The sequence below is a fragment of the Mastigoproctus giganteus genome, chromosome 9 (genome assembly GCF_048544385.1).
Source record: "Mastigoproctus giganteus isolate SK-2022 chromosome 9, ASM4854438v1, whole genome shotgun sequence".
NCBI lineage: Eukaryota > Metazoa > Arthropoda > Arachnida > Uropygi > Thelyphonidae > Mastigoproctus > Mastigoproctus giganteus.
In genome coordinates this window covers 186,287,820-186,315,761 of record NC_143583.1, presented here as the reverse complement: position 1 = coordinate 186,315,761, position 27,942 = coordinate 186,287,820, and the positions used below count along the sequence as shown (strand labels likewise).

Below are 27,942 nucleotides of genomic sequence, written 5' to 3'. Positions count from 1 at the left end.
TCCTTTTCTTACTTTTAAATTTGGATTTCCATTTTTATCTTTACAATCCTTACATGAATGACTTACACTAGTACAGTAACCATAAATGGCACAATCTCTACAATACTTAGCTAAATGGCCAAAATGCAAACACTTGTAATGTTATGCCACAGTGAAGGTTTCTTTACATTTATAAGATGACCAACCAACATTCCCTGCTTTTAAAAGCTTTTCAAACTAAAGGTTTAACTTCTAAAATCTGATTGGTTGTATTAAACTGTTTAGATTTCTTTATCGACACAATCTGCACAGTATCTTTAATTTCTTGTTTTGTTAAGTTACTGTCTTTAAAATTCTTCAATCATAACTGCCTCAAAAAGTCCTCTTGTTTTGAGTCTTTCTCTACATCATAGAGTACTACTTTTGGAATTATTTTCCTCAGGACTGAGTATACCAAACCCAACTCCTGTATCTTAGAACATTTTTCCTAATCCAGGAAATGTCATCGTCACTTTCAACTTCAACAAGCACTCCTTTATCTCTAATTGTACGAATATTTTTCACACTGTTAATATAGGTTCTCACTGATTTTAAAATTTTTGTCTTAATTTCCTCACTAGATTTATACTTGTTACTTGTAGCTTTTATTAGCATAACTTTTTGTGGACTACTATCAGAAGCACTTATACCCTTTATCAAAGATAAATAAGTCTTATTGTGCTCTTTTTTCTAGTCTATCCTTTAATAATAAGTTCTCCATATAGACACCCACTGCTTTTGTTTCTAACACATCCCATAGTTCCGTAATAGTTCTCATAGCTACTGTTGAAACTTTACTGTTTACATCTAATAAGTAATTTCTCAATTGACTTCTTATTTCTTTTACAATGCTTGAAGCCCTCGTGCTCTAGTTTTTCAATTGTATTATCTTCTTTACACCTTTTATTTCCAACTCCAACACTCTTTCTTTTTGAAAAGGCTCATTCACTTTATCCTTCTCAGTCATAGATGTTTCACTGACTTTTGCATCACTTTTAGTCTTTTTAGAGTGCCTTTGCATATGAGTCCCTTGTGTGAAACTAGAAAGCGATGATGACCTTCCCTTCACAGAGTTCTTGGTATGCTTTACTCTTCAATCTGTGAAAATATTTCTTCATTAATTCCATCTCTTCTCCATCAGATGTGGCTCACAGTAGTTCTTGCTCTTGAATGAGCCCATCAGGATCATATTCACTTGAATTTCCGGACATTATTAGTAATTTGTATAAATAAAATGAGAACTATTTAAAACTAAAAGTTATAAATCAAACAAGATAAGTAACTATATTATATACAATATTTACAACTATTATAATATGAAACTGTGCAAGGCCAAAGAATCAAGGCCAACAATAACTCCTACTTTAAATGAAAACTAAAAAGCCAGAAAACTATTCTAAGCTATAAAAGCAACCAATTCCCAAGTTAAATGGATTGCAGAACCCAGGGGAACTGCCCTCAGGGGTTGAAATGCTTCAAGCAAACATTCTGTATCTGTCTACAGAAATTTGCTCTTTTTTGACAGACAGGGGAATCCCTGTCTGCCTGCCCCAGACTGTGAGGGAGTAAGGGCAGCTATCTGGTTGTTTAATCAGTTAAATATAAACAATGAAATTTAGTTTTAAAATCATTCGAGTAAACCAAATATCACTTTCAAGCTCATTACCCTAGTAACCCCTGGGGCAGTGTGGGGTTACAATGTGACGTCACGGTATAGACAATTGAAGAGTGCCTTACAGTATGTGAAGCATTTGATTAGCATTAGCAAAGGCACATGATGCAAGAAAGCAAGCTTATATACAAAAAAAAACCTCTTATTTCACCCATCCACTTGTTCCAAATGTTTGTCAAGCTCTGCCTTGAATCTATTTAAGCTATCAACCTCTACAATGACAGATGGAAGTTTGATCCAGCAATCAACAACCCACTGGCTAAAGACAAACTTCTGCACATCTATCCTACAACCGTCTTTCCTTGATTTGAATTTATGCCCTCTCAGGCGATTATTCTGAGAAGAGGAAGAATCCATCAGCATTGAGCATACTCAAACCATTCAAGGCTTTATACACATCAATCAGATCACCTCTCAGATGCCTAGTCTCCAAACACTGTAATTTGCAAAACTTAAGTTCTCTGTACTCGTTCCAGCAGCTCTACATCCTTCTTAAAATGAGGCCTCCAGACCTGTATACAGTACTCAAGGTGTGGTCTGACCATTGCCTTATACAAGGGGATAATCACCTCCTTATCCCTGCTATAAAAATTCCTGTATATCATTGACAAGGCACCATGAGCTACTCTTGCAGACCGTCTGCATTGCTCAGAAAATTTCATATCTGCCTGCACAATTACCCCCACGTCCTTTTCATTCTTTACTACTGTCAGTGTGGTACCATAGAGTTGATACATTACTCTGGGATTACTGCTTCCCATATGTAGTACTTTACATTTGTCAATGTTAAACTTCATTTGCCACCTCTCAGTCCATCTGCTCAAGTTTTCTAGATCCTGTTGCAGCAGTGTACTGTCATTAGTGTCATTAACAACCCTGCCAACCTTCGTATCGTCTGCAAAGAAACAACTGAAGAGTGCCTTACAGTATGTGAGGCATTTGCTTATGGCCTCATGTTCATACTATCACATGCCAACATCAAGTTCTTATTGTTCAAAACAATAAGTGCAGAGAATGAATTTTTTTCTTCCACGGAAGTCAGGTTTTATAAGCCTATAACTGCTGGCCTCACTCTTAGAACCCCTATGTGTATGGGAGAGATATTGCAATATTCAATTGTCTGAAACTTCACTTGAATCTAAATTTACCTCTTTTATTATAGATAAGAGTTCAGCAAGTTATTTAGTCACTTCTTTCAGTCTAACTGGAATGAATCCTTTTGCTTTCTTTACTTTTAAACCTGATAATTCCTCCTTCAGAATTTTTTTTGCTTATAAATTCATTCAATGCTGTATAACTGTTAGCTGAACTAACATTTTCCTTTCCTTTAAAAGTATATTCTGAATATAGATGGAAATATAGATGATAAAGAGTGAATATAGAGGCAGATGAATCCTAAACAATATGTTATAATTTAGCATTAAATAAACATAGAACAATATTTTTGTTGTTACCAATATATATTTTGATTTAAATCAAGTACCTTGGGAATATATGTGCAAGCCCTGGATCTGAAGGTCCTGGTACAAAGACAAAATAAGAATTTTCTACAAGAGATGGAAACTCACTGATCAAATTACCTAAATTGTTGAAACACTCTAGGAAAAAAACATAATAATGGTTATTAAGCTTTAACTTAAAACTGCAACAAAATATCAAATAAAATTTATTATTATTCCTCCCCACTATTCTTTTATCTTTAAGTAATTAAAGTAATAAAATGTAATTAGTCAGAAGAAGTAAGGTATCAACAAAATTTTGGTTTGTTTCTGGCTTTTCTTTGAATCATCCCCTCCACCCCAATAAACAGGTTTAAACAGATTATTTTAGTTCCCACTGCATCACTTGTGAAAAATTTTCAGGCAATTTTTCTATATTATGTTGTAATTTTTTTAAAAATTTAACCAAATAAATCTTGATACCAATGGCTTAAAATCTCAAAACTGAAAGTATGCAAATTTATAAACTTGATACAGTCATGTGTCATAGTTTTAGATGCTTTAGTACTTGATCTAAGCAACCAAACCCTATAACACTGGTAATATTTTTAAATTACCTAAGTAATAAAGACAAGATAAAAATAAAACATTTAAAATTTGAATAAATTTTACCTTACTAGTTTCATACAAACAATGTTATCTATGCAGGGATGTGGTTTATATGCTGGGGGGAATTCCAGTATAGAGTGGGAATGGCCTGCTGGCTAATACCTATTTTTGATTTTAAAAAAAAAAGAGAAACCCCTTACAGAGATTCAACATCAATATACATACTGTTTACATAATAACATATTATGTAAACAGTTCATGCAAGAATGCTAGATAACAATCTGTTTGTATTTGTAATACTGTTTATAGTCAACCAAACTCCTCTACAAAATGCCTATAATTCTTCTTTCTGTTGTTGTTGCTGCTGTTTGTTTGTTTTTGCCCCAAAGTAACAAAGGCTGTGGGGTGTTAGTGTATTGTGTCTGAACTATGTATATTATATAGTCGGTTTGCCTGTATAACTAATTAAAAAACTGCAGTTTCTGTAAGGAAAAACCACAAAATCCTCTCCCAAGATTGACCATCTCATCCACAACAAAGAAAGCTCATAAAAATTCCTCCCATCTTGATGTATAATCCAGACCTCGATTATACATCGCTGACTCTATTTAAAAGTTACAGCTAACAGTACAGGCTCCGCAAAAACGATAAGTGTTTGCCTTTTATTTACATGATTGTTGTTTTATATTGTACTTAATACGTAGTCATATAGTTATAGTTACGCTGGTTATTTTTTATTTTAATTTAGATAAAGAGTTTTGTGGATTTTACTTACGATAGGTAAAACCGTTATTTTTGTTCGATTTTTGTAGCCATTGTTTTTGTATATAGGGAATTCAAAGTTTTTGTAGGGAATTCAAAGTTTTTAATTGAGGTAGCTCTAACGCATAATTATATAGTAATACGCTTCACTGTTTCTATTTCATAGTTTCTATTCAAATACTACTGACATTTAATTTATTGATTTTATTAATTTAAACTACCATGCCCCGAACTAGAGCAGCAAGGCAACGGGCACAAAGTGGCAGGAGTGTTGTGACTCGGGGGAGAACTGAGGGGGGCGATTCTCCAACGCGTCACAGCCTAAAAAAATGTGCAGCTTGTGAAATGTTTGCCGAACTCTCTGGAACGGAACATGATATTGCCATGGGGGATGTCTTTGTGTGTGCGCGATGTAAGGAGTGTAAGGAAATCAGGCGACAACTCAGCGTTTTTATGGGCCTATATGAGAGTTTGAAGGACAGGGTGGATGCCCTCGAAGGAAATAAATTGAGGGGCCCATCAAGCTCTCAGCTGCCCACATCAACGCCAGAGCTTGCACTTGGTCATCACGCAACACAGCGGCAACCCCCAAGGCAGAATGCGCTGGTCCCACAGGAACTATTAGTTGTTGGTGACTCTATTGTCAGGGAAACGGGGAACATGCTATGTAAAAAGGATAGGTGGAACAGGACCAGGGTATGTCTGCCAGGGGCAAAGGTTGATGACGTTGTAGAGCGGATATCATCTTTCAAGGGCACAAAAGGTTATCACCTTTTGTGCCCTTGAAAGATGTACACGTTGTACATCTTTCAAGGGCACGTTGTACACGTTGGCACTAATGATATTAAGAGTAGGAGACCGGCAGAATTACTCAACAAGTACAGGTCACTGTTGAAAAAAAGCCGAGAATTAGGGTTGAACTTGAAAGTGTCTGCAATTCTGCCCAGACACGATAGGAGGGAGTATATGATGAGAGCCTTGTCGATCAATTCGGCCCTGGAAAGATTGTGCAAGGCTCAAGGGGTAGAATTTTTTTCAGCCTGGACTGTACTTGTTAACAGGAGAGATTGCTTCTACAGGGATGGGATACACTTAAATAGAAAGGGTGCAAGAATATTTGCTGATGCTATCGAGGCAGTGTTAGGTGGGTCGGAAAACTGCTAGCTTGGGGGGATACAAAGACTAATAGTTTAACAGTAACTGCAGGCAGAGGTGAAGGTGATTCTTGCACAACTTCTATTAGAATAAGAAGCGACCTGGAGCGAGGGGTGTTGGGGGTTTCAGGGACGGATGGCAGTCATCCTGGAATAGTTGGGTATATGGGATGTGTTAGGGTAACAAGGAATAGGCATAGGAGCATGTATGCTTGCATGTATACCAATGCTAGAAGTATAGTAAATAAATTTGATGAATTTGAAGTGTTGGTCAAGACATCAAAGGCGGATATTGTTGGGATAGCAGAGACGTGGTGTCACAAAGATATAAGGAATGCAGAACTGGAATTTGGGGAGTACAATGTGTACAGAAAGGATAGACAGGACAGAAAGGGAGGAGGTGTTATGCTGTTAATTAAGAAAAACATAAAATCAAAAGAAGTGCATCCAGTTGATATAGATGGACAGTGCACTGTTGAGTCAGTTTGGTGTGACATAAGCACTGCAAAAGCAAAGATAAGAGTAGGAGTGTGTTATAGGCCTAATGACTCGAATGAGTACAATGAACAATTGTACAGAGAAATAGAGTGGGCCAGTAAATCAGAATGTCTTATAATGGGGGATTTTAACTTCCCAGATATTGACTGGAACTTGTGGGTTGGTCACTCACACACTAGTCAGACTTTTGTGGATTTATTGGATGATTGTTTTCTGCAGCAGCATGTTCGAGAGGCAACCAGAGAAAGTAATACTCTTGATCTGGTTATCAGCAGTGATCATTCGTGTATTAAGAATTTGCAGATAAAGGAACCACTAGGTGGCAGTGATCACAGTGTGCTGAAGTGGGATTTACTCAAAGAGGTAACTACCGTCAGGGGTAAAGGAAAGGGTTTTTGCTTCCGTAAAGGGGAGTACAGTGGTCTCAGACAGTTTTTAAATTCTGTACAGTGGGATCGACTGACGATGTTACAAACAGTAAATTCTAAGTGGGAAGCATTCAAGGAATTAATCGTGGAAGCTACTAGACTTTTCATACCGATGAAGAAATATTGTTCAAGGTTTAGGCCTAAATGGTTATCAAATGAACTAATGAGACTCGTGTCAGAGAAGAAAAATGCATGGGATGCATATAAATTATCAGGCGACGCAGAAGCCTGTAGCAGATATAAGCTAGTCTGTAATCAGGTCACAAAGGAGGTTCGGCAGGCAAAGGCGGATTACGAGAAATCTTTGGCAAAAGATGCTAAGAAAAACAGCAAGGATTTCTTTACTTATATAAACTCTAAAAGGAAGGGGCTGAATATGATTGGTCCACTTGACATCGATGGTTCGACTGTTGATGATCCTGCTCAGATAGCAAACAAACTGAATGAGTATTTTGCATCTACATTCACACGTGAGGAATCATTACAGTTTGAAAATGGAAGAAGGTTATCAAATTGTAGCAGTGTGCTTAATGATTTTGTAATAACTGAGAGCAAAGTGGAGGAGAAATTGTTGAAGTTAAACATAAGAAAGGCACCTGGGGCAGATGGGATCTATCCAGTTATATTAAAGGAGGCGGCAAAGCAACTAAGCAAACCCTTAGCCATAATTATGAGAGCATCCTTGGATTCAGGGGAGGTTCCCACGGACTGGAGATGTGCAAATGTATCCCCAATTCACAAAGGAGGTTCGAAGGGTGACACGAATAATTACAGACCAGTTAGTTTAACTTCTGTTCCGGGTAAAATAATGGAGTCACTGGTTAAAGATGCATTGCAGGATCATCTAGACAAGACTGCAGCAATAATTCAGACAGCATGGGTTTGTTAAGGGAAAGTCTTGTCTGACAAATTTGATTGGTTATTATGATGTGGTCACAAAGGAACTGGATGCAAAAAATAATTTTGATATCATATACTTGGATTTCAGGAAAGCTTTTGACACTGTTGCGCATGGAAGACTACTGTACAAATTGGAGCAGAATGGTATTAAGGGTAAGTTGCTACAATGGATAAAAGGATGGTTAAGTGGGAGAAGACAGAGGGTGGTAATCAATGGGTGCTGCTCTTCGTGGACTAATGTTATTAGTGGAGTCCCACAGGGTTTGGTGTTGGGTCCACTGTTGTTTTGTATATTTATCAATGATATTGATGAAGGTATATCAGGCTTAATGTCGAAGTTTGCAGATGACATGAAGGTTGGCAGGGTTGTTAATGACAGTAATGGCAGTGTGCTACTGCAACAGGATCTAGATAATTTGGGCAGATGGGCTAAGAAGTGGCAACTGAAGTTTAACCTTGACAAATGCAAAGTACTGCATATGGGTAGAAGTAACCCCAGAGAAACGTACCAACTGTGTGGTACTACACTTAAGGTGGTAGAAAATGAAAAAGACCTGGGAGTAATTGTGCAGTCAGATATGAAGTTTTCTGAGCAATGTAGACAGGCTGCTAGGGCAGGTCATGGGGTTTTGTCAATGATATATAGGAATTTTGCTAGCAGGGAAAAGGAGGTGATTGTCCCTCTGTATAAGGCAATGGTCAGGCCACGCCTTGAGTACTGCGTACAGGTCTGGAGGCCTCATTTTAGGAAGGATGTAGATTTGCTTGAGCGTGTACAGAGAAGAGCAACACGATTGGTGAGGGGAATGAAGGGATCCTCTTACCAAGAGAGGCTTAAGTTCTGCAAATTGCAGTGGCTGGAGACTAGGCACCTGCGCGGTGATCTGATTGAGGTCTATAAGGCCTTGAATGGGTTGAGCACGCTGAATTCTGATGGGATCCTCCCACTTGTTCAGAATACGAACCTACGGGGACATAAGTTCAAATTAAGAAAGGATAGATGTAGAATAGATGTGCGGAAATTTGCCTTTAGCCAGCGGGTGGTTAATTGCTGGAACAAACTTCCATCTGTCGTTGTGGAAGTTGATAGGTTAAATAAATTTAAGGAGGAACTGGACAGGCAATTGGAGGGTATGGTGTGATTTTTTTTTTTTTTTTTTTTTGGCTGATGCTGCATAAGCTCCTACACTTGCTTTCTTGCATCAAGTGCCACTACTACTACTACTACTACTACCTCTAAACATATGGTGTGGAAATAGAGCAGTCTCCCAAAATGTGGAGCAGACCCCCTTGGTGTACTTTTGGGGGGGGGGACTGTGGTTTTTTAAGAAGCACTTTTTTAATGAAATATGAAAAAAACTATTCCACTAACCTGGGTATGAAATGCATTTTATTTCAAGCTTTAAGATTGAACGTATTGAAGTATGTAGAGTGTGTTTCAATTAAAATGCACTGGGGGCCTATCTTGTATTTTTAGGCTTAGTCTTTCATCTGGACCTTTTTTGTCATATTTGAGCTGAACTTTTTGAATTTGATTAAAATTAGACTAAGTATTACCATTTAGCTTTTACAATTTTAAATTAAAATTTTGCCTAATCAAGTGCTTCTTTTCTTAACGATAAAGTTGTTCTCTGTCCTCAATTTAGTCTAAAACATCACTGATGTACTTCTGAAACAAACTTAAACTGATTTTATTTGAAGAAAAAACAAACACAGCAGATTTTTGTGACAGTTGATTTTCAATAGGCACATTAAGCAGTGTCGAACAATTTATTCATAAAATCCAAGTGTAATTGTGTGAAAAATTATGAAATTACGAAGTTCTCACTAGAAACTCTCAAGTAATATATTACCTTTTTTATAATATTATTAAAAAATATTTACTAATTTAGTTTTTTTTTCTCCTATGAGTCATAGAAAAAAAAAAAAAAAGAGAAAATGAAATGAAAAAATACATTTCACTGAATGAAGAAAATAAAAAATTCCAGACCCCAGCCAAAAAGTGGAACATAGCCTTTATTTCACTTGCGAATGCATATAAAAACCTAATAACATGCTTACACTATCATATGCTGCAAAAAGACAATAACAGGCAATAAAATGGCACCCTTCTTGGACTCAGTTGCTGAGTGTGTCATGCTGAAATACACTGAAAAAGAGGAACAAGCGCCGAACATAATGAACAAGGATATAATTGAAAACCGCTGTATTAGTGGAAGGCCGAAAGCAGGGGCCTAGTGTATTTGTTTAAGCTTATTTTTAGCAGGCAGGCTGGAAAAGATCCATATGTCTAGTATAGTAAAATTAAAAAAAAAAAAAACCTTCACAAATACTTGTAATCTCAAGTAAATTTATGGCAAATAATTTTTTTAAAAAAGGAAATACTTTTAATGTAATATTATTATAAATGGATATAACACATAATTTGCATTACAATCTTCCTCATGAATCAGCTCTTGCCTATCCATTGTATTGAATGCACACTTTATTTCAATTTTTTTGCTTTCAAATCAGGAAACTTGATCACTTTGTCAGCTCCTACATAATTTATGTAAGAGCTGAACATTTATTTTCTTAATTTTTTTTTTAGTGATGGGCATAATCAATTTATTCATATCATTCAAATGATTATAGTTACTAATGAACATATTCAACAGGATATAACTGATTCATTTGATTATGACAAATCATATGAAAAATTAGTAGTGATGGTAATAATTGAAAAGATGTAATCGATTCATTCAATTACGGTTAGTAAATCATTCTCTCACTATGGGGACATTCCAAATTATTGTTAGTATTTGTCACGCTTCTCTGAGAGGTTGTTTTGAATAATTTTATCCAATCAAATTGCTTTAAGTCATGTACAATTTTCATTTACCATTTGTGTATCAGATATAGTATTATTAATGAGTTACATCAAAATATATAATAACACTGGTCAACAACATTAGTTTTCTAACATTTTGGTGCACCTGATGATGATTTTTTCAGGTGGGGGGGATGTTCACAAACGCATAAAGTGCTTACTGTCTTCACCATGTCTGTCTGTCTGAAAATTTGATTTCAAGTGGTTGGATTTTGATGAAATTTTATAATTGATTATTCAGAAATATTTGTTGAGCCATCCCATATTCATTAAAATCAAACTAACAGAAATTTCTTACATTTTTTGCTCTGCAAAATTTCAAATTCTTTATACATAAATAGAAGTATGTTTCAGATGATTGACCATTGCTTGAAAAGAAAATGGCAGATTGCACCAAATTTTCACGATCGGTTCAGTTTTCACAACCCCTCCCATAACAGCTTCTATTTATTTTTTGATATACACTTAGTTAGTGATCACTGAATTATGATCACCCCATCCATAATGAACTATGATGCATAGCTGGCAGTATAAAAAGCCAAACAGCTTTCTATATTAGAGTAGTAGTAATTTGCATCTGGTCGTGCAAGTCAAAGTGATAAAGTAGCAGTTATGGGATGTAGTAAAGATACCACAGTTTCAAAAGGTCATGACTGTGCGAGCTTGTGCATTGGGTGTTTCCATATTAGAAATGGCACATTGTGTTGGTTGCTCATGGCCCACTGTGGTTAAGGTGTACAAAGAATGATGTCAAAAGGGCCAAACCACCTCTCTCCAAAAGAACTGTAAAGGATTATGCAAGGTGGATGTTTGTGGTGAGCAAAGGGTGTAATGCATTGTACTGGCTGTACATAAGTCACTGCATGACAGTTGACATCAGAATACAATATGGGGAATGCAAGAACAATATCCCAAATGATGATGTGATGCATACTCAGCTGTATGGGTTCCACAGCTGTATGCTGTGGAACCCATGTTGTTGTTGACACCACAGCTGTATGCTCTGGTGTCAACAACAAGCTGGTTGGATACTCGAGGACTGGAAATGAGTGTGATGGTCAGATAAGTCCAAATATTTAGTGTGACATGCCGACAAACCCCTTTGTGTGCGATGCAAGCAACACGATTCCACAAACCCATCATACATGGTGCCCACTATTCGGGCAGGAGATAGTTGCTTAATATAGGGCATGTTTGGCTGCCAAGAACTAGGACCTGTGGTGTATATGGACCAACATTTTACTGGTAAGGTCTACTGGCAGCTCTTAAGAGACCACATACACCTTGCCACCTTGCATTTTTTCAGAAATGAGATCTTTCCAGATGATATTATGCCATGTCATTAGGTTTGCACTGTGCACAAGTAGTTCTAAAAACACAGTGAAGATATCATATATCTTGATAGGCCTCCAAATTTCACATAACCTCAATCCAATTAAACACCTAAGGAATGTTTTGGAATGGGAAACGAGGCATATGGACATGTAACCGTCATCTATTCTGACACTGTGGAAAGCCTTGCAGGCAGCATGGCTGCAGATCCCTACGGACATCTGCTGACATCTATTGGAGACGCCTATGTGAATAGCGGCTGTTATCCATGAGAGTGGTTGCCCAATCTGTATTAGGTAGATAATCATAATTCAGTGATCATTCAGTGTATATGAAAACTACAAACACAAAAGGTATTAGAACTTATCATACTTAAAATAGTGCAATGGTTGAAGGTTAAAAAGATAAAAAAACACTTGTGGACCTGAATTTCTGTGAACTGTAATTTTTGGCAAATGCATATGAAGGACATGTGTTCCAGAGAACAACAGAAATAGAAAGGATTAATGAAGTGGAAAAGTTAGTTCTGTGAGTTTTGAGCTGGACAGTAAATGGATGTTCACTGGTATTCAGAAGAGCAGTATCTATAGAAAAGGCATCCAAAAGAAAATGAATGTCTGTAAGATGGAGTGAGAGACTCTGAGTCATTAATTAGCCTGAATAATCTCTGCTGAAGTCTGGTAGTTTGAGAGAGGTTTGGTGTCAACACTCCAGATGTGTAAATAACATCCAAGGTAGAGCAGATTTTGGATTTGTACATAGTCAGTAGTAGTTGTTTAGATCAAAAGTAACTCCAGAAATTAATAAGAAAACCCAGAATTTTTTGACGAAGAGGGGGCAAAATTTGTGACATGTTTATAATAAGACATATTGAAATAAGTGTAATCCCCAAAATAAATATGGCCGACCGGGCTAGCCAGGTGGGTAAAGTGCCTGCCTGGCAACCCAAAGGTCGTGGGTTCGAATCCCGTCTCGGGCTTCGATCAGAGTAGTGCAAAACTTTGGGAGGTGCATTATGGCCACAGAAGCCAATGCGCCAACAACTAACAAAAAAAAAAAAGAAAAAAAGAAAAAGAAGAGAAATATGTAATCATATCTATAAATCTGAATGTCAAAGACATAGGAACAGTGGATACTTTTTTGAGCAAAATAAAACAGATTGAGTTTTAGGAAGATTGAAATTACTAAGGTTTCTTCATTCAACTGGAGAATTATCTAAAGATTGCCATTTGAAGAATTGGTGATGGATATTTCAAAAGTTCAGCTTGTGTAGGGCAAAGTTTCTCAAACTGGAAGATGGAACAACGGTGGGAGCACAGATGGATAAAAGTTGAAATAGTTTTTACAAGAGAATGGAATGCCCTAATGGGGAATGCTCAAGAAGCAAAATGAATCTGGAGATTTTGTTACAAGCCAATTGCAATATGCAATATTTTTATCTTGGATAGCCTTAGCACATTTACTGAAAAACCAAGGTTTAGACAAAGAACAAGATTTTGGTGTATAATGTAAGATAAAGGATTTTATCCCCACAAGGATAATTTCACTGGCAAGATCTGGACAAATATTCAGTATTAAAGAGTCTTATTCAGTATTATTCTCAGTTCATCTGCCCAAATTTTCTAGATCCTGTTGCAGTAGCACACTGCCATTACTGTCATTAACAACCCTGCCAACCTTTGTATCATCTGCAAACTTCGACATTAAGCCTGATATACCTTCATCAATATCATTGATAATTATACAAAACAACAGTGGACCCACCACAGAACCCTGTGGGACTCCACTAATAACATTAGTCCACGAAGAGCAGCACCATTGATTACCACCCTCTGTCTTCTCCCACTTAACCATCCTTTTATCCATTGTAGCAAATTACCCTAAATACCATTCTGCTCCAATTTGTACAGCAGTCTTCCATGTGCAACAGTGTCAAAAGCTTTCCTGAAATCCAAATATATGATATCAAAATTATTTTTTGCATCCAGTTCCTTTGTAACCACATCATAATATCAAATTTGCAAGACAAGACTTTCCCTTAACAAACCCATGCTGTGTGTGAATTATTGCTGCAGTCTTGTCTAGATGATCCTGCAATGCATCTTTAACCAGCGACTCCATTATTTTACCCGGAACAGAAGTTAAACTAACTGGTCTGTAATTACTCGTGTCACCCTTTGATCCCCCCTTTGTGAATTGGGGATACATTTGCGCATCTCCAGTCCGTGGGAACCTCCCCTGAGTCTAAGGATGCTTTCATAATTATGGCTAAGAGTTTGCTTAGTTGCTTTGTCACCTCCTTTAATATAACTGGATAGATCCCATCCACCCCAGGTTCCTTTCTTATGTTTAACTTCAACAATTCCTCCTCCACTTTGCTCTCAGTTATTACAAAATCATTAAGCACCCTACTACAATTTGATAACCTTCTGGCATTTTCAATCCTTAATAACTCCTCATAAGTGAATGTAGATGCAAAATACTCATTCAGTTTGTTTGCTATCTGAGTAGGATCATCAACAGTCAAACCATAGTTATCAAGTGGACCAATTTATCGCCTTCCTTTTAGAATTTATATAAGTAAAGAAATCCCTGCTGTTTTCAGAAATCCTCGTCTCCCACTAAACCAGTTTTAGCAACTTACCCTTAATGCCATATCTCTCCAATTTGTACAGCAGTCTTCCATGTGCAACAGTATCAAAAGCTTTCCTGAAATCCAAGCATATGATATCAAAATTATTTTTGACATTCAGTTCCTTTGTGACCACATCATAGTATCCAATCAAATTGGTCAGATAATACCTCTCTTTAAAAAAACCAATGCTGTGTTTTAACTATAACTGCAGTTATTCTTTAACCAGCGCCTCCGTTATTTTCCCCGGAACACAAGTTAAACTAACAGGTCTATAGTCACTGTGTCACCGTTTGAACCCCCTTTGTGAATTGGTGATACATTTGCACACCTCCAGTCCACTGGAATCTTCCCTGAGTCCAAGGATGCTCTCATAATTATATCTAACGCTTACTAAGACTATGACTTACCCTTCAAAAAGAAGAAGAATGTCATGTAAATGTTTGAAAGGAACTGATTTTGTTGCTTTAATTATTGCTATTTAACTCAAAATTTTTGTATACTTTTGAACATCATTAAAAATTTTTTTTATGAATCTTTAATTCTATTCATTTACAACTTATATAACCCTTTTCAAGAGAACTTGTTTTTTTTTGTAAACTAAACCAGTCACGTTTTACTATCATTTGAATTAATTATCAATAATTTTTAACAAATGAATATTTTTATTATTTCAATTAATAAAATCTCCTATTACTAATATTACAATACTCAATGATTTTCTGTTTTATATTTTATTTCTTCATGTACTATAATTAATGCATGAAAAGAAATGAAAAAGAAAATGTTGAAAATTACACATTAAATTACTAAGATATAAAAGTACAATCCAGCAGTAATCGTATCAATGAGAGAATAAAGGACACAAACAATGAAAAGTATTATAAAACTATAGAAAAAAAAAAAAAAGTTTAAATGTTTTACAGGAACTCCCTGACTTGCGTAATACTCGGCTTATGGAAATTTGACTTTATGTAAGTTTTTTTTCTGGCCGGTGCAGCCTTTAAAAATTCCTGGAAACGTATTCTGCATCCCGTAGGAATAAATGGAGGCATCGTGAAAATAACATAATGTGAACCCAATAACAAATTGTTTTTTTTATTTATTTATTTTTTTAATTCATTCCAAGACCTTGGAAGTTGAAAATTTTGCTCTCTATTTATCTCTCTAAAAGGTCATATTTAGAATGCAAATTGCACTACCCTTTCGTCATTATCATATGATCCCATTATAAGAATCAATTTTGAATGCCTTTGTGATATTTTTCTAAAGCAAGTTTCTGGAGGTCACGACCCAAAAAAAAATAAAAACAATTTGCACTTTCCGATTTATTGGGCTTTTCTGTTAGTGCATCTAATTATAAACGGGTAGTAAACTCAACCTTATTGCATTTGCGATGATACCGATAACTGAAATTGCGGGTTTTTATGCAATTATGGTGAAATGTGTTCCCCTTCACTGAAATCTTCAATCATATAAAAAATAAATTTTCAGAAACTTCTCTTCATTTCTATTTACATATTACAATGATGAAGGGAAAGTGACCATCAAAAACTGCAATGGTGGTAGTGCCAGGAAACAAAACAAAATTCATTTAGAAATGAAGATGAAAATGATTAAAAGTAGGACAAAGTTTGTCATCTATTGCAAGGGAATTAGGTCTCGCTGCTTCAACAGTGAATACTATTTTAAAGGACAGTGCGCATATAAAAGAACATGTCAAAGGATCAACGCACTTCAGATTAATAGTGATTACAAAACAGCGTTCGGGTGCTATATCGAAGATGGAACAGCTGTTAATAATATGGATGGAAAATCAGATTCAGAAGCGAGAGCCCCAGTCTCTAATGACCATTCAAGCAAAAGCAACAGGTATTTATAAAGATATTAAGGATAAGTACGGAAAACTCCAACCCAAATTCGTAGCAAGCAGCGACTGGTTTAATAGTTTCAAGCATTGCACTGGTTTTCACAACATTAAAGTATGTAGTGAAGTCGTCAGTGCCAATTCTGCAGCTACAGAGAAATTTTGTAATGTGTTGGAAAAAATTATTGATGAAAGCGGCTATTCAAAGACACCTTACTCGTGCATTTCTGATTGAACCAAAGAGCATGGATAACAACAGTAGTAGTAGTAGTGGCATGTGATGCAAGAAAGCATGTCTATGAGCTTATGCAGCATCAGCCAAAAAAAAAAAAAATCACACCATTCCCTCAAATGCCTGTCCAGTTCCTCCTTAAATTTATTCAACCTATCAACTTCCACGACAGATGGAAGTTTGTTCCAGCAATTAACCACCCGCTGGCTAAAGGCAAATTTCTGCACATCTATTCTACATCTGTCTTTTCTTAATTTGAATTTATGCCCCCTTAGGTTCATAATCTGAACAAGTGGAAGGATCCCATCAGAATTCAGCGTGCTCAACCCATTCAAGGCCTTATATACCTCAATCAGATCACCACGCAGGTGACTAGTCTCCAGCCACTGCAATTTGCAGAACTTAAGCCTCTCTTGGTAAGAGGATCCCTTCATTCCCCTCACCAATCTTGTTGCCCTTCTCTGTACACGCTCAAGTAAATCTACATCCTTCCAAAAATGAGGCCTCCAGACCTGTACGCAGTACTCAAGGCATGGCTTGACCATTGCCTTATACAGAGAGATAATCACCTCCTTTTCCCTGCTATCAAAATTCCTATATATCATTGACAAAACCGCATAACCTGCCCTGGCAGCCTGTCTGCATTGCTCAGAAAACTTCATATCTGCCTGCACAATTACTCCCAGGTCTTTTTCATTTTCTACCACCTTAAGTGTAGTACCACACAGTTGGTGCGTTTCTCTGGGGTTACTTCTACCCATATGCAGTACTTTGCATTTGTCAAGGTTAAACTTCAGTTGCCACTTCTTAGCCCATCTGCCCAAATTATCTAGATTCCGTTGCAGTAGCACACTGCCATTAACAACCCTGCCAACCTTTGTATCATCTGCAAACTTCGACATTAAGCCTGATATACCTTCATCAATATCATTGATAAATATACAAAATAACAGTAGACCCAACACGGAACCCTGTGGGACTCCACTAATAACATTAGTCCAAGAAGAGCAGCACCCATTGATTATCACCCTCTGTCTTCTCCCACTTAACCATCCTTTTATCCATTGTAGCAACTTACCCTTAATACCATTCTGCTCCAATTTGTACAATAGTCTTTCATGCGCAACAGTGTCAAAAGCTTTCCTGAAATCCAAATAGATGATATCAAAATTATTTTTTGCATCCAGTTCCTTTGTAACCACATCATAATATCCTATCAAATTTGTCAGACAAGACTTTCCCTTAACAAACCCATGCTGTGTATGAATTATTGCTGCAGTCTTGTCTAGATGATCCTGCAATGCATTTTTAACCAGTGACTCCATTATTTTACCCGGAACAGAAGTTAAACTAACTGGTCTGTAATTACTCATGTCACTCTTCGATCCCCCTTTGTGAATTGGGGATACATTTGCACATCTCCAGTCCGTGGGAACCTCCCCTGAGTCCAAGGATGCTCTCATAATTATGGCCAAGAGTTTGCTTAGTTGCTTTGTCGCCTCCTTTAATATAACTGGATAGATCCCATCCACCCCAGGTGCTTTTCTTATGTTTAACTTCAACAATTTCTCCTCCACTTTGCTCTCAGTTATTACAAAATCATTAAGTATCCTGCTACAATTTGATAACCTTCTGTCATTTTCAAACCTTAATAATTCCTCACGTGTGAATGTAGATGCAAAATACTCATTCAGTTCGTTTGCTATCTGGGCAGAATCATCAACAGTCGATCCATCGATATCAAGTGGACCAATCAGATTCATCTCCTTCCTTTTAGAGTTTATATAAGTAAAGAAATCCTTGCTGTTTTTCTTAACATCTTTTGCCAAGGATTTCTCGTAATCTGCCTTCGCCTGCCTAACCTCCTTTGTGACCTGATTACAGACTAGCTTATATCTGCCATAGGCTTCTGAGTCGCTTGATAATTTATATGCATCCAATGCATTTTTCTTCTCTGTTACGAGTCTCATTAGTTCATTGGATAACCATTTAGGCCTAAACCTTGAACAATATTTCTTAATAGGTATGAAACTTTTAGTAGCTTCCATGATTAATTCCTTGAATGCTTCCCACTTAGAATTTACTGTTGGTAACATCGTCAGTTGATCCCACTGTACAGAATTTAAAAACTTTCTGAGACCATTGTACTCACCTTTACGGAAGCAAAAACCCTTTCCTTTACCCCTGATGGTAATTATATCTTTAATTAATTAATTAAACCAGCAAACGGTCCTCTGCGGTAAATATTTACCCAGATCAAATTACAATTCATAAATTCTATAATTTTTACACTAATTACAGAGCTGAAACTCGCTATAGTTAGAGCCAGAACTTTTTTCTTGAATTTTCCCACTTAAATTTTCAAAACCTTCTATTGAATTTCACGCAAATGACAAAAATGTGACATCAAGTATGCAATTTTTTAGGCCTTTTTCAATTAATTTTTTTACCCCCGCCCTAACCAGCCTAGAGCTTATGAAACCCGACACTTGATTCGTTTCTTGGTGTAAAGCGCGTGAATTTCTTTTTACGGAGAGGAGCAGTTCTCATAAACAACTCCGCGTGAATACGAGCGAAGCGTGGGAAGTATATAAACAGCTACATCGTACGGCTACGTCGAGATGGTAAGGGAGAAGTGTAAATAAACAAAAGACGAACAGGAGCTACTGTTTTTGACATAAGAGGCAATAAAGCCATACAGTATCAATAACAGTTTATGGAAGGTGAACAGATCGTATTTCCTTTCTTCAACGTGCATTGCTCCTACGAACAGAAGATCAAGGAAATTCATCTGTTGGAAACGGGAAAAACTGGTGTAATGCGCTGCAATGCGCAATAACACTGCAATGCGCATTTGATTAAAAAAAAAAAAAAAGTTTGCTTTATTGTAATTGTTTTTAGTAAACAATATCAGAACAGCAGTTTCTTGGGTTTGATCTTCTAACCAAATTTCGAGAAAATATTTCTATTTATAGCTGCGTTATAAACTTCGAAACTGGTGCATCAAAAGAAAGAAAAACAAAATCGTCCGCTATGAATTTCTTTCTTTCTTGAAATGTGTATTGTTCATATTTGTGAACTGCAATATTTGTAACAATACAAAGCTAACAGATTACAACTAACGGCTGCTCAAAAAGTATCGTTAGAAGATATTTGCTTGTTACGCTGTGATGCATCGCAAAGGGAGAAATTCTGTTTTAGTACAGAAGCCGAATAAATTCACTATCCACGGTCATAATGCTGTCTGAACTGCAAAAAACAGATAAACTCCGCTGACAAACAGACTTACTCCCCATCACTTTTATTGTTTTACTGTGGTTTTTGGCAGATGAGTCGGTGACTGCTAAATGCAGTGCGATTTCTTGTATTCTCTCTCTCTCTCTCTCTCTCTCTCTCTCTCTCTCTATTTCGGGATCTCTGACCTGTGGTCATCACGTAATATAAACAGAAAATTTGTTTGTCGGAATGCTGCCCATCAATTATCAACTCTTTTACCGACCTTCTAATGTATGTTCAAATAATCCACTTTGCGAAATTCGAAAGTGCTACATCAATTAGGAACAATAATGGTTTCCCCCAACATAATGAATTACTTTATATGTATAATAATGATTTTACTGACTGGAAGAAACTGTCCACAATAAAACAATTGTACAAGGCGAAAACATGCGGTCACTCAAAGGATAAGCAATACAGCGATGTTTGAAATTCATAATGCAGTTCACTAGCTAATATTTCCAGAGGAATTATTCTGGATTTTTTATCAAATGAGCACCAGACCAAAATCGGACTAATTAGTAATTCCGCATCCTAGGATGAACTGACTAAATAGAACACCAGCATCTGTGATGAAACGTCATGCACACCGATATCGTTTGCTACAGCAATAATGTAAAGAAACGAAGCAAACTATTGTAACAGAGCTATAATGCAAAATAATGTTAGAAAGTAAAAATGCAAAATATTGTTCTCTAAAACAATTGCAGTTTCGGCATCCTAGGATGAAGCTGACTTAGAGCTGCAATGCTGTTTTTTTTATTATTATTATTTATTTTCTTTATTTATTTTTTGTTTTTGTATGGGCGGCTCCTAGAACAAAAGTTCATCTCGGCCTTGTTGCTCTGTTCACTTTTTACGCATTGTCAGGGTAAGGCCAGTGTGTGTTGTGAAAAAAAAAAAAATCATCCCGCTTAGGAATATCCCATGTTGGATGAAGACAGATGAAAAGGAAGGCAAGAGAGAGAGAAAAAAATTTTTCATCCTGCACGGGAGAAAGTGACAGGAAAGAAAACTGTTTGTGAGCTTATGTGTGTGTTCTGTATTGTGATGTTGTATTTGGGCATTCTGGCTACCTGGAAGCAGCAATCACCTGGCTGCCTCCAGGTACTCGTCCCTAGCAGGAGGGCAAGATCTCCCCTACTAACTGCACGCTCTCCTCCCTGGGGAACTGCTAGTAGTAGTAGTGGCATGTGATGCAAGAAAGTAAGTGTATGAGCTTATGCAGCATCAGCCAAAAAAAAAAAAAAAGTTTCCCAGGGAGGAAAGAAAAACTTGTATAAGATGAAGAGAGGGAAGGAGAAAAGAGGAGAAGCACTATCCCGGCCCAGGGAAGCCCCAATCCAGGATGGATTGCTAGAACAACACAAGAAAAAAAAAAAAAATAAGAGGCAATAAATTAAAATAATAAAATAAAATAAATAAATAATAATAAATAATGTAAATGAAAGTTAGCTCTCTGGAAGTTTGACAATCTCTTGGGCTTCTCCCCACCAAAAGGGTATTTTTTATTTCTCTCTCTCTCTCTCTCTCTCTCTCTCTCTCTCCAGGGTCGGACTAGAAAGGGTGGACTCCCTCCCCTAAGGAGTTTTTTTCCGTCAAGTGAAAGAAGGGAATTGGAAATTTCATGAAACTGAACCCTGTTTTTCTTCATTCGGTGAACGGCTACTCTGTCAGCGCAAGAGAAGTGAAATTACATGCAGCTCAGAATGGAATTCAAACATTGAAACACATGACATTTTATGGTGAATTTTTCGGGCGTTGTGTGATAATGAAAATTCAATTTTTCTCTGGAAATTTTTTGATGATATCAAATGCATATCAAGGAAATAATGAAGTATTCAATAACAATTACTTACAATTTCCCAATCCCTCACTACGAGTAATGGATTGTTCTCACAATCTGTTACTAGCTGCGCATTTTTTTTTTTTCTTTTTTTTCCGTTTGTACACCAGGTGAGATGCATGTGAAGTTCCTTCGATATCAGTTTTCGAAGTTTATAACGTAGCTATGAATAGAAATATTTTCTTGAAATTTCGTAAGAAGATCAAATATACATCCATGAAACTGCTGTTCCGATTTAGTCCTCTAGAAACAATTACAATAAAGCGAACTTTTTTTTTTTATGAAATGCGCATTGAACTGATCAGTTTTACGACAGTTTTTTTCTTTCCGTTTCCAGTATAGCTTCCAGTAGATGAATTTCCTTGATTTTTTTTAGTAGATGTTGAAGAAAGGAAATGCAATATTTTAGTTTTTCAAAACCAATTCGTTGCAATTCTTTCGTACAACAATTACGAAAAGCAATAAAGCTACTGTTGTGAGTGAGCCATGCAAATTAGTGTTTGCAAGTAATGATGCTCAACTGTTTGTTTTCCACGAAAGTTGTTTACAGTTTCATTTTCTCCTTGGATCACCTTGGTAACGCTAATGACGTAAGCTTGACCAGTCAATTATCTCTCTGCGTGCGTTGATTCGTTTTAGCCAGAGGCGCCGAGCTGACACGCGAATTTTGAACTAATGAAGTAACGCGTTTTATTTTCAAAGCTTGGATCTTGTTTTGCCGACATCAAAATTTAATAAATTGAAATGTGATCTTACATTTTTGCTGTTTTAGAGTGAATTAATAGTTTTTGCTGAGCACTAAAGGTAGGAAATCAAAGAATATACTTCTGTTTATGTATATTGAGAGTTTCAATTTGGAAAATTGAGTAGAAATTATGAAAATTATTAGTTTTCTTCGGGGGGAGCAACTTTCGAGTTAGGGTTAAAAATTATACAAAAACAGGGAGGCCTCTGGCCGGGTTAAGTAAATCCCACATCAGTACACTGTGATCACTGCCACCTAGTGGTTCCTTTAACTGCAAATTCATAATACACGAGTGATCACTGCTGATAACCAGATCAAGAGTATTACTCTCTCTGGTTGCCTCTCGAACATGCTGCTGTTGAAAACAATCATCCAACAAATCCACAAAAGTCTGACTAGTGTGTGAGTGACCAACCCACAAGTTCCAGTCAATATCTGGGAAGTTAAAATCCCCCATTATAAGACATTCTGATTTACTGGTCCACTCTATTTCTCCGTATAATTGTTCATTGTACTCATTCGAGTCATTAGGCCTATAACCCACTCCTACTCTTATTTTTGCTTTCACAGTGCTTATGTCACACCAAACTGACTCAACAGTGCACTGTTCATCTATATCAATATCTCTCTTTGACAATTGGTTTAAATGCTGCTTCATTCCTGAGGTTGAAAAATATTGTAAAGACAATGATGTTCCTTTCACGATTTTGCTTGTATTAGATAATGTTCCTGGACATCCTATATATCTAGATGATTTCGATTTGAACGTGAGAGTCATATTTCTACCGCCCAACACGACTTCACTCATCCAACCTATGGATCAGGGTGTTATTTTGAATTTAAAAGCATACTATTTACACACAACATTTGCTCAGCATTGTCTGCAGTAGACGATGAGAAAAATTTTACATAGAGACCTTCGGAAATCTTACAATTACCATGCCAGCTTAAACATTAAGGCCTGGGCAGAAATTACTAAAAGTTGTTTAAATGGCACATGGAAGAAAATATGCCTACAGCACGTAAAAGGCTACGAAGGATTTGAAAAAGACGAATCATATGAAGAGGTTACAGATAAGATTGTAAAGGTTGCAGAGCTACTTCAGTTGGAGGTTGATGCTAGAGATGTGGAGTTAACAGAGAAGAAGAGAAGGAGTTATCTAACGAATAACACACTGACTTGCAGACAGCAACAGTGAAAGAAGAAAATGCTGACGAAGCTCAAGTTAGTTAGTTAGTTAGTTATTTAGTTTTTAGGAGCATTAGCAACTAAGGCCATATTGCTCCGGGATATGCGGTGGTCATTCCCTGACCTTTCCGCATCCTCCGTATTTGGTGGTGATGGGCTCGAACCCTGGTCTAATCAAGAAGCTTGTGCTACGCACTGCTGCTCCTTCCCACCTGGCTACGGAGGTGCCTACGAAGCTCAAGATGAACCAAATGAGCAGCCGAGACATTTCATCGCAAGAGAGATGGCAATGGTATCTCGTGAAATTGCATTGGCAATAGCAAGGTTTGAGAAGATGGATCCTGACAGCAAATGATTCTTAAAAGTTAATAGAGGGGTGAATGATATGCTTGCTCATTTGCTACAAAGAAATCTACGATGAAAAGAAAAAAAAGCCACTGTCCAGTCATCCATTAATATGTTCTTTCATAAGGTTGAGCGGCCGACCCCTTCTAAATCTCCACAGCTTTCAACCTCCGCAGCGGCGTACTTATCAGCTGAAGACGTCGATTGTGGCAAACAATGCTCGAGAGGTAAAACTTACTGACCTTATGTCTGTGTCTTTTCTTTTTTTGTAATTTGATAATTTTAAAAATTTTTTAAATTGCACGCTTTTGTAATTTTTCCTGAGCATGAGATAAAAAATTGAATAAATAGAATAAATAATTCTATTTACATGTTCGTTGAACATTTCTTTTTTGATTCAATCAATTCAGCGAGTACAGTTGCGAGTGCTACAAAAGCATGGAGAAAATTCCCCGACTTACATAGCGTTCCACGGAAATGCAACCCTTACGTAAGTAGTGGAGTTCCTGTATTTTATTTTAGATTCAAATTAAGAAATATGATTTTAGACATTTTGTCATTGCCTTGTTAGATTTCTTGGTGACAATCTGTACTCTTCATGACAATTCTCTCACTATGAGTTACAATTATGCAAAATCTGTTATGGTCTGTTTTGAAAAGTTTGTGATTTTTTCTTTCCGCCTAATTAATGGATTTTTGTGATATTTAAATATGGTTCTACTTCAATGGGTTGCTCTAAAATTTTCTAAAGCTTGGGATGATGTACATAGTTACCCCAGGGGCTCACATCTGGTGAGTATGGGCTTGGCAAACCCAGGGTCCTGAGCTGGATATCATCATTCTTCTCTTTCTTGATGATTCCCTTCTATTTCTGACTCCCTCTCTCAGGGTACGCAGGAATTTTTTTTTTTTATTTGGCTGGTGCAGCATAAGCCTCAGGCTTCCTTGCACCATACGGCTAATAATAATAATAATAATAATATCTGATCATTTTTTATAAATGGAGTGCTGATATATAGGGTGTCTCAAAAATATCTGTACAAACGTTTAGGGGAGGTAGGTAACATCTAAAGGAATGTGAATCGCATAGGAACCCATAACCGGAAACGTCACGGGAAAGTAGTAGCAGAGGCACAAGAAGCAGAAATGACACAAGACAGTAATTAGTGGCGAACATTTATTTGACATAATATTAACAATGGAGTACGAGATGGATGCATTTCATGATGTTACAACAGATGCTCAAAGGTTCCACCAGGAGTACGAGATGGATGCATTTCATGATGTTACAACAGATGCTCAAAGGTTCCACCAGGAGACGTGATGCATGCATGACACCTACGCAGCATGGATTGGTGGACACGGTCGAACACACCTGGAGTTTCTTTGACAGTAGCAGCAGCGCAGACGAGTTTCGCCACGAGATCCATTTCCGTCTCCACAGGCGATTCATACACGATAGGCGCCTCCGTAGCCAGATGGGAAGGAACAGCAGTGCGTAGCACACGCTTCTTGATTAGACTGGGGTTCGAGCCCAACACAACCAAATACGGAGGATGCGGAAAGGTCAGGGAATGACTACCGCATATCCCGGAGCAATATGGCCTTAGTTGCTAATGCTCCTAAAAAAAAAAAAAAAAAAAAAAAAAAAAAAAAAAAAACCAAATAACAATAACACGATAGATTTGAGGGGCTCCCCCCCCCACAGAAAGAAATCAAGGCTAGATAAATCAGGTGAGCGTGGGACCAGGCAATGGGTCCACCACGGCCAATCCATTGATGCCCAAAATGCCTGTTCAAATGGTCACGAACACACCTTCCATAATGGGCAGGGGACCCCATCATGTTGAAACCAAATGTTGCATCTCACATTTGCTGGAACATCGTCAAGTAACCCTGGGAACTTATTCAAGAAAGATCCGATATTTAGCGGAGTTCATGCGGGATGGTAACAGGTATGGGCCGACTAAGCAGTCACTGACCATACCTGCCCACACATTTATTGTGAAGCGATGTTGTGCTGCATGGGGGCGCACACTTGTAGCCCCTCTGCTAATCCATACACTAGGTGCATGTCTGCCAGCTCACAGCTTGTATATCGATGCATGCACTTCGTGCGGCGACTACTGCTTGAATGAGGAAACCAGAAATTTTCCCTCTCGCAAACTGATGAACAGTGCCGTGTACCGGCTTACGTTGAAGTTTCCGGTTATGGGTTCCTATGCGATTCACATTCCTTTAGATGTTACCTACCTAACCTAAACGTTTGTACCAATATTTTTGAGACACCCTGTATATTGGCTGTCAACATCTGTGCTATGACAATTAGATGCTACAGCTCTGCTCAGTGATGAGTTATTAGATGACTGACAACTCAAATCAATTGTGCAACTCAATAAACTGAGTCGCTCACTAGCCATCACCCATCACTACATTGGTAGCATGGATCACAATTCTTGCACTACTTTGAACTGTCCTACCTTCTAGAGATTCTTACAATACTTACAGAATGAGATCTGGAACTAGCTAGGTGGAATGGCACTTTAATATAAAGAAAGAGATAAAGGGCATATTACTGCTATGAATAAAGGGATGGTTAAATGGAAGAAGGTAGAGAGTAGTTATCAATGGGTGCTGCTCTTTATGGACTAATGTTATTAGTTATTATAATTATATTGATGAAGATATGTCAAGCTTAATGTCTAAGTTTCCAGATGATACAAAGGTTGGCAGGATGGTTAATAACAGTAATCAAAGTAAGCTAATGCAACAAGATCTAAAAATATATTATGATGATGGGCTGAGAAATAGCTGTTGAAGTTGAATACTGATAAATGCAAGGTACTGCATATGGGAGCAGTAATTCCAGATTAACATACCAATTGTGTAGTACAGTGTTCTCCCCAGAAAATTTTGCTAGCTGGGTAGCATTATGAAGTAACTGGGTGGGGAAGTGTAATACTTCACAATATAAAATTTTGTTATTTATAAATATGACTTAAGTGATCCAGAGAGAAAATTAATTGCATAATTTAACATTATGTGTTCCTGTCGCATTAACCTCGATCGCATAGTATGTTCGAATTAATATCAATCAAGATCAACGAGCAGTAAGAGATGCTGAGGCTTTTGCAATTACTAATGACCTAGCACAGATTGTTCATTTACCTACAAGAATACCGGACAATCCTAATCATACAGCCAATACGCTTGATCTTTTTCTCACAAACAATCCTTCTAAGTACACGGTCAAAGTGAGAGGTCCTTTAGGCACTTCAGATCACAACTTGGTGATTGTCTCTTCTCCAATGGAACCGTTATCACATGGCTATTCCCAACCTCGTGTTGTTTGGCATTACAAGAATGCAAAATGGGATGACCTGCGAGACTTCTTTTCTTCTTTTCCTTGGTCGGATTACTGTTTCAAAACTTCTGATGTCAACGTTTGCTCAGATCGTGTCAGTGAAATTATTCTTGCAGGAATGGAATCCTTTATCCCACACTCCACTTTAAAATCTCGTCCTTTATCTAAACCTTGGTTTTCCAATAAATGTGCTAAGGCTGTTCAAGAGAAGAATGTTGCATATCATAATTGGCTGGTTTCTAATTCTTCAGTTTCATTTTCTGCCTACACCAAAGCTCGCAACAATTGTAAAGCAGTTATTAATCAGTTCAAACTAGGGTTTGAACAGGCTAAGAGTAGAAAACTTGCTTCTTGCCCTAATGGTAGCCGAGCATTCTGGTCTCTTGCCAAAGCTATTGGCCACAACTTTTGCCCATCTCTGCTTCCACCTCTGTCCAAACCAGATTGTTCTGTTGTCACTTCAGCCAAGGATAAAGCTGACCTGCTAGCATCCCATTTTTCTTCCAGCTCGTGTATTGATGAACTTGGTAAAACACCTCGCACCATTCCCATCACGGTCCATTCAATGCCTCCTGTGGTCTTCCATCAAAAGGATATCAGAAGGATTTTGATGAATCTTGATGCTAAGAAAGCTCCAGGTCCTGATGGTATTTCTCCACTTGTTCTCAAAATCTGTGCTCCTGAACTTACTCCTATTCTTTGCCGCCTTTTTTCACTTTCTTATTCCAAAGGTGTTTTTCCTTCTGTTTGGAAATTTGCTCATAT

General features: G+C 37.3%; 1 protein-coding gene across 1 annotated transcript in view; it reads right to left on the bottom strand.

Annotated features, from left to right (window-relative positions):
- The window catches only part of PolE2 (DNA polymerase epsilon subunit 2), a 160,591-nt gene that overhangs the window by 52,224 nt on the left and 80,425 nt on the right, over positions 1-27,942 (bottom strand). Inside the window, exon 9 of the mRNA XM_090380860.1 lies at positions 3,174-3,288. Within this exon, the coding sequence (XP_090236986.1) occupies positions 3,174-3,288 (115 nt within the window). The remainder of the gene's footprint in view (positions 1-3,173; positions 3,289-27,942) is intronic.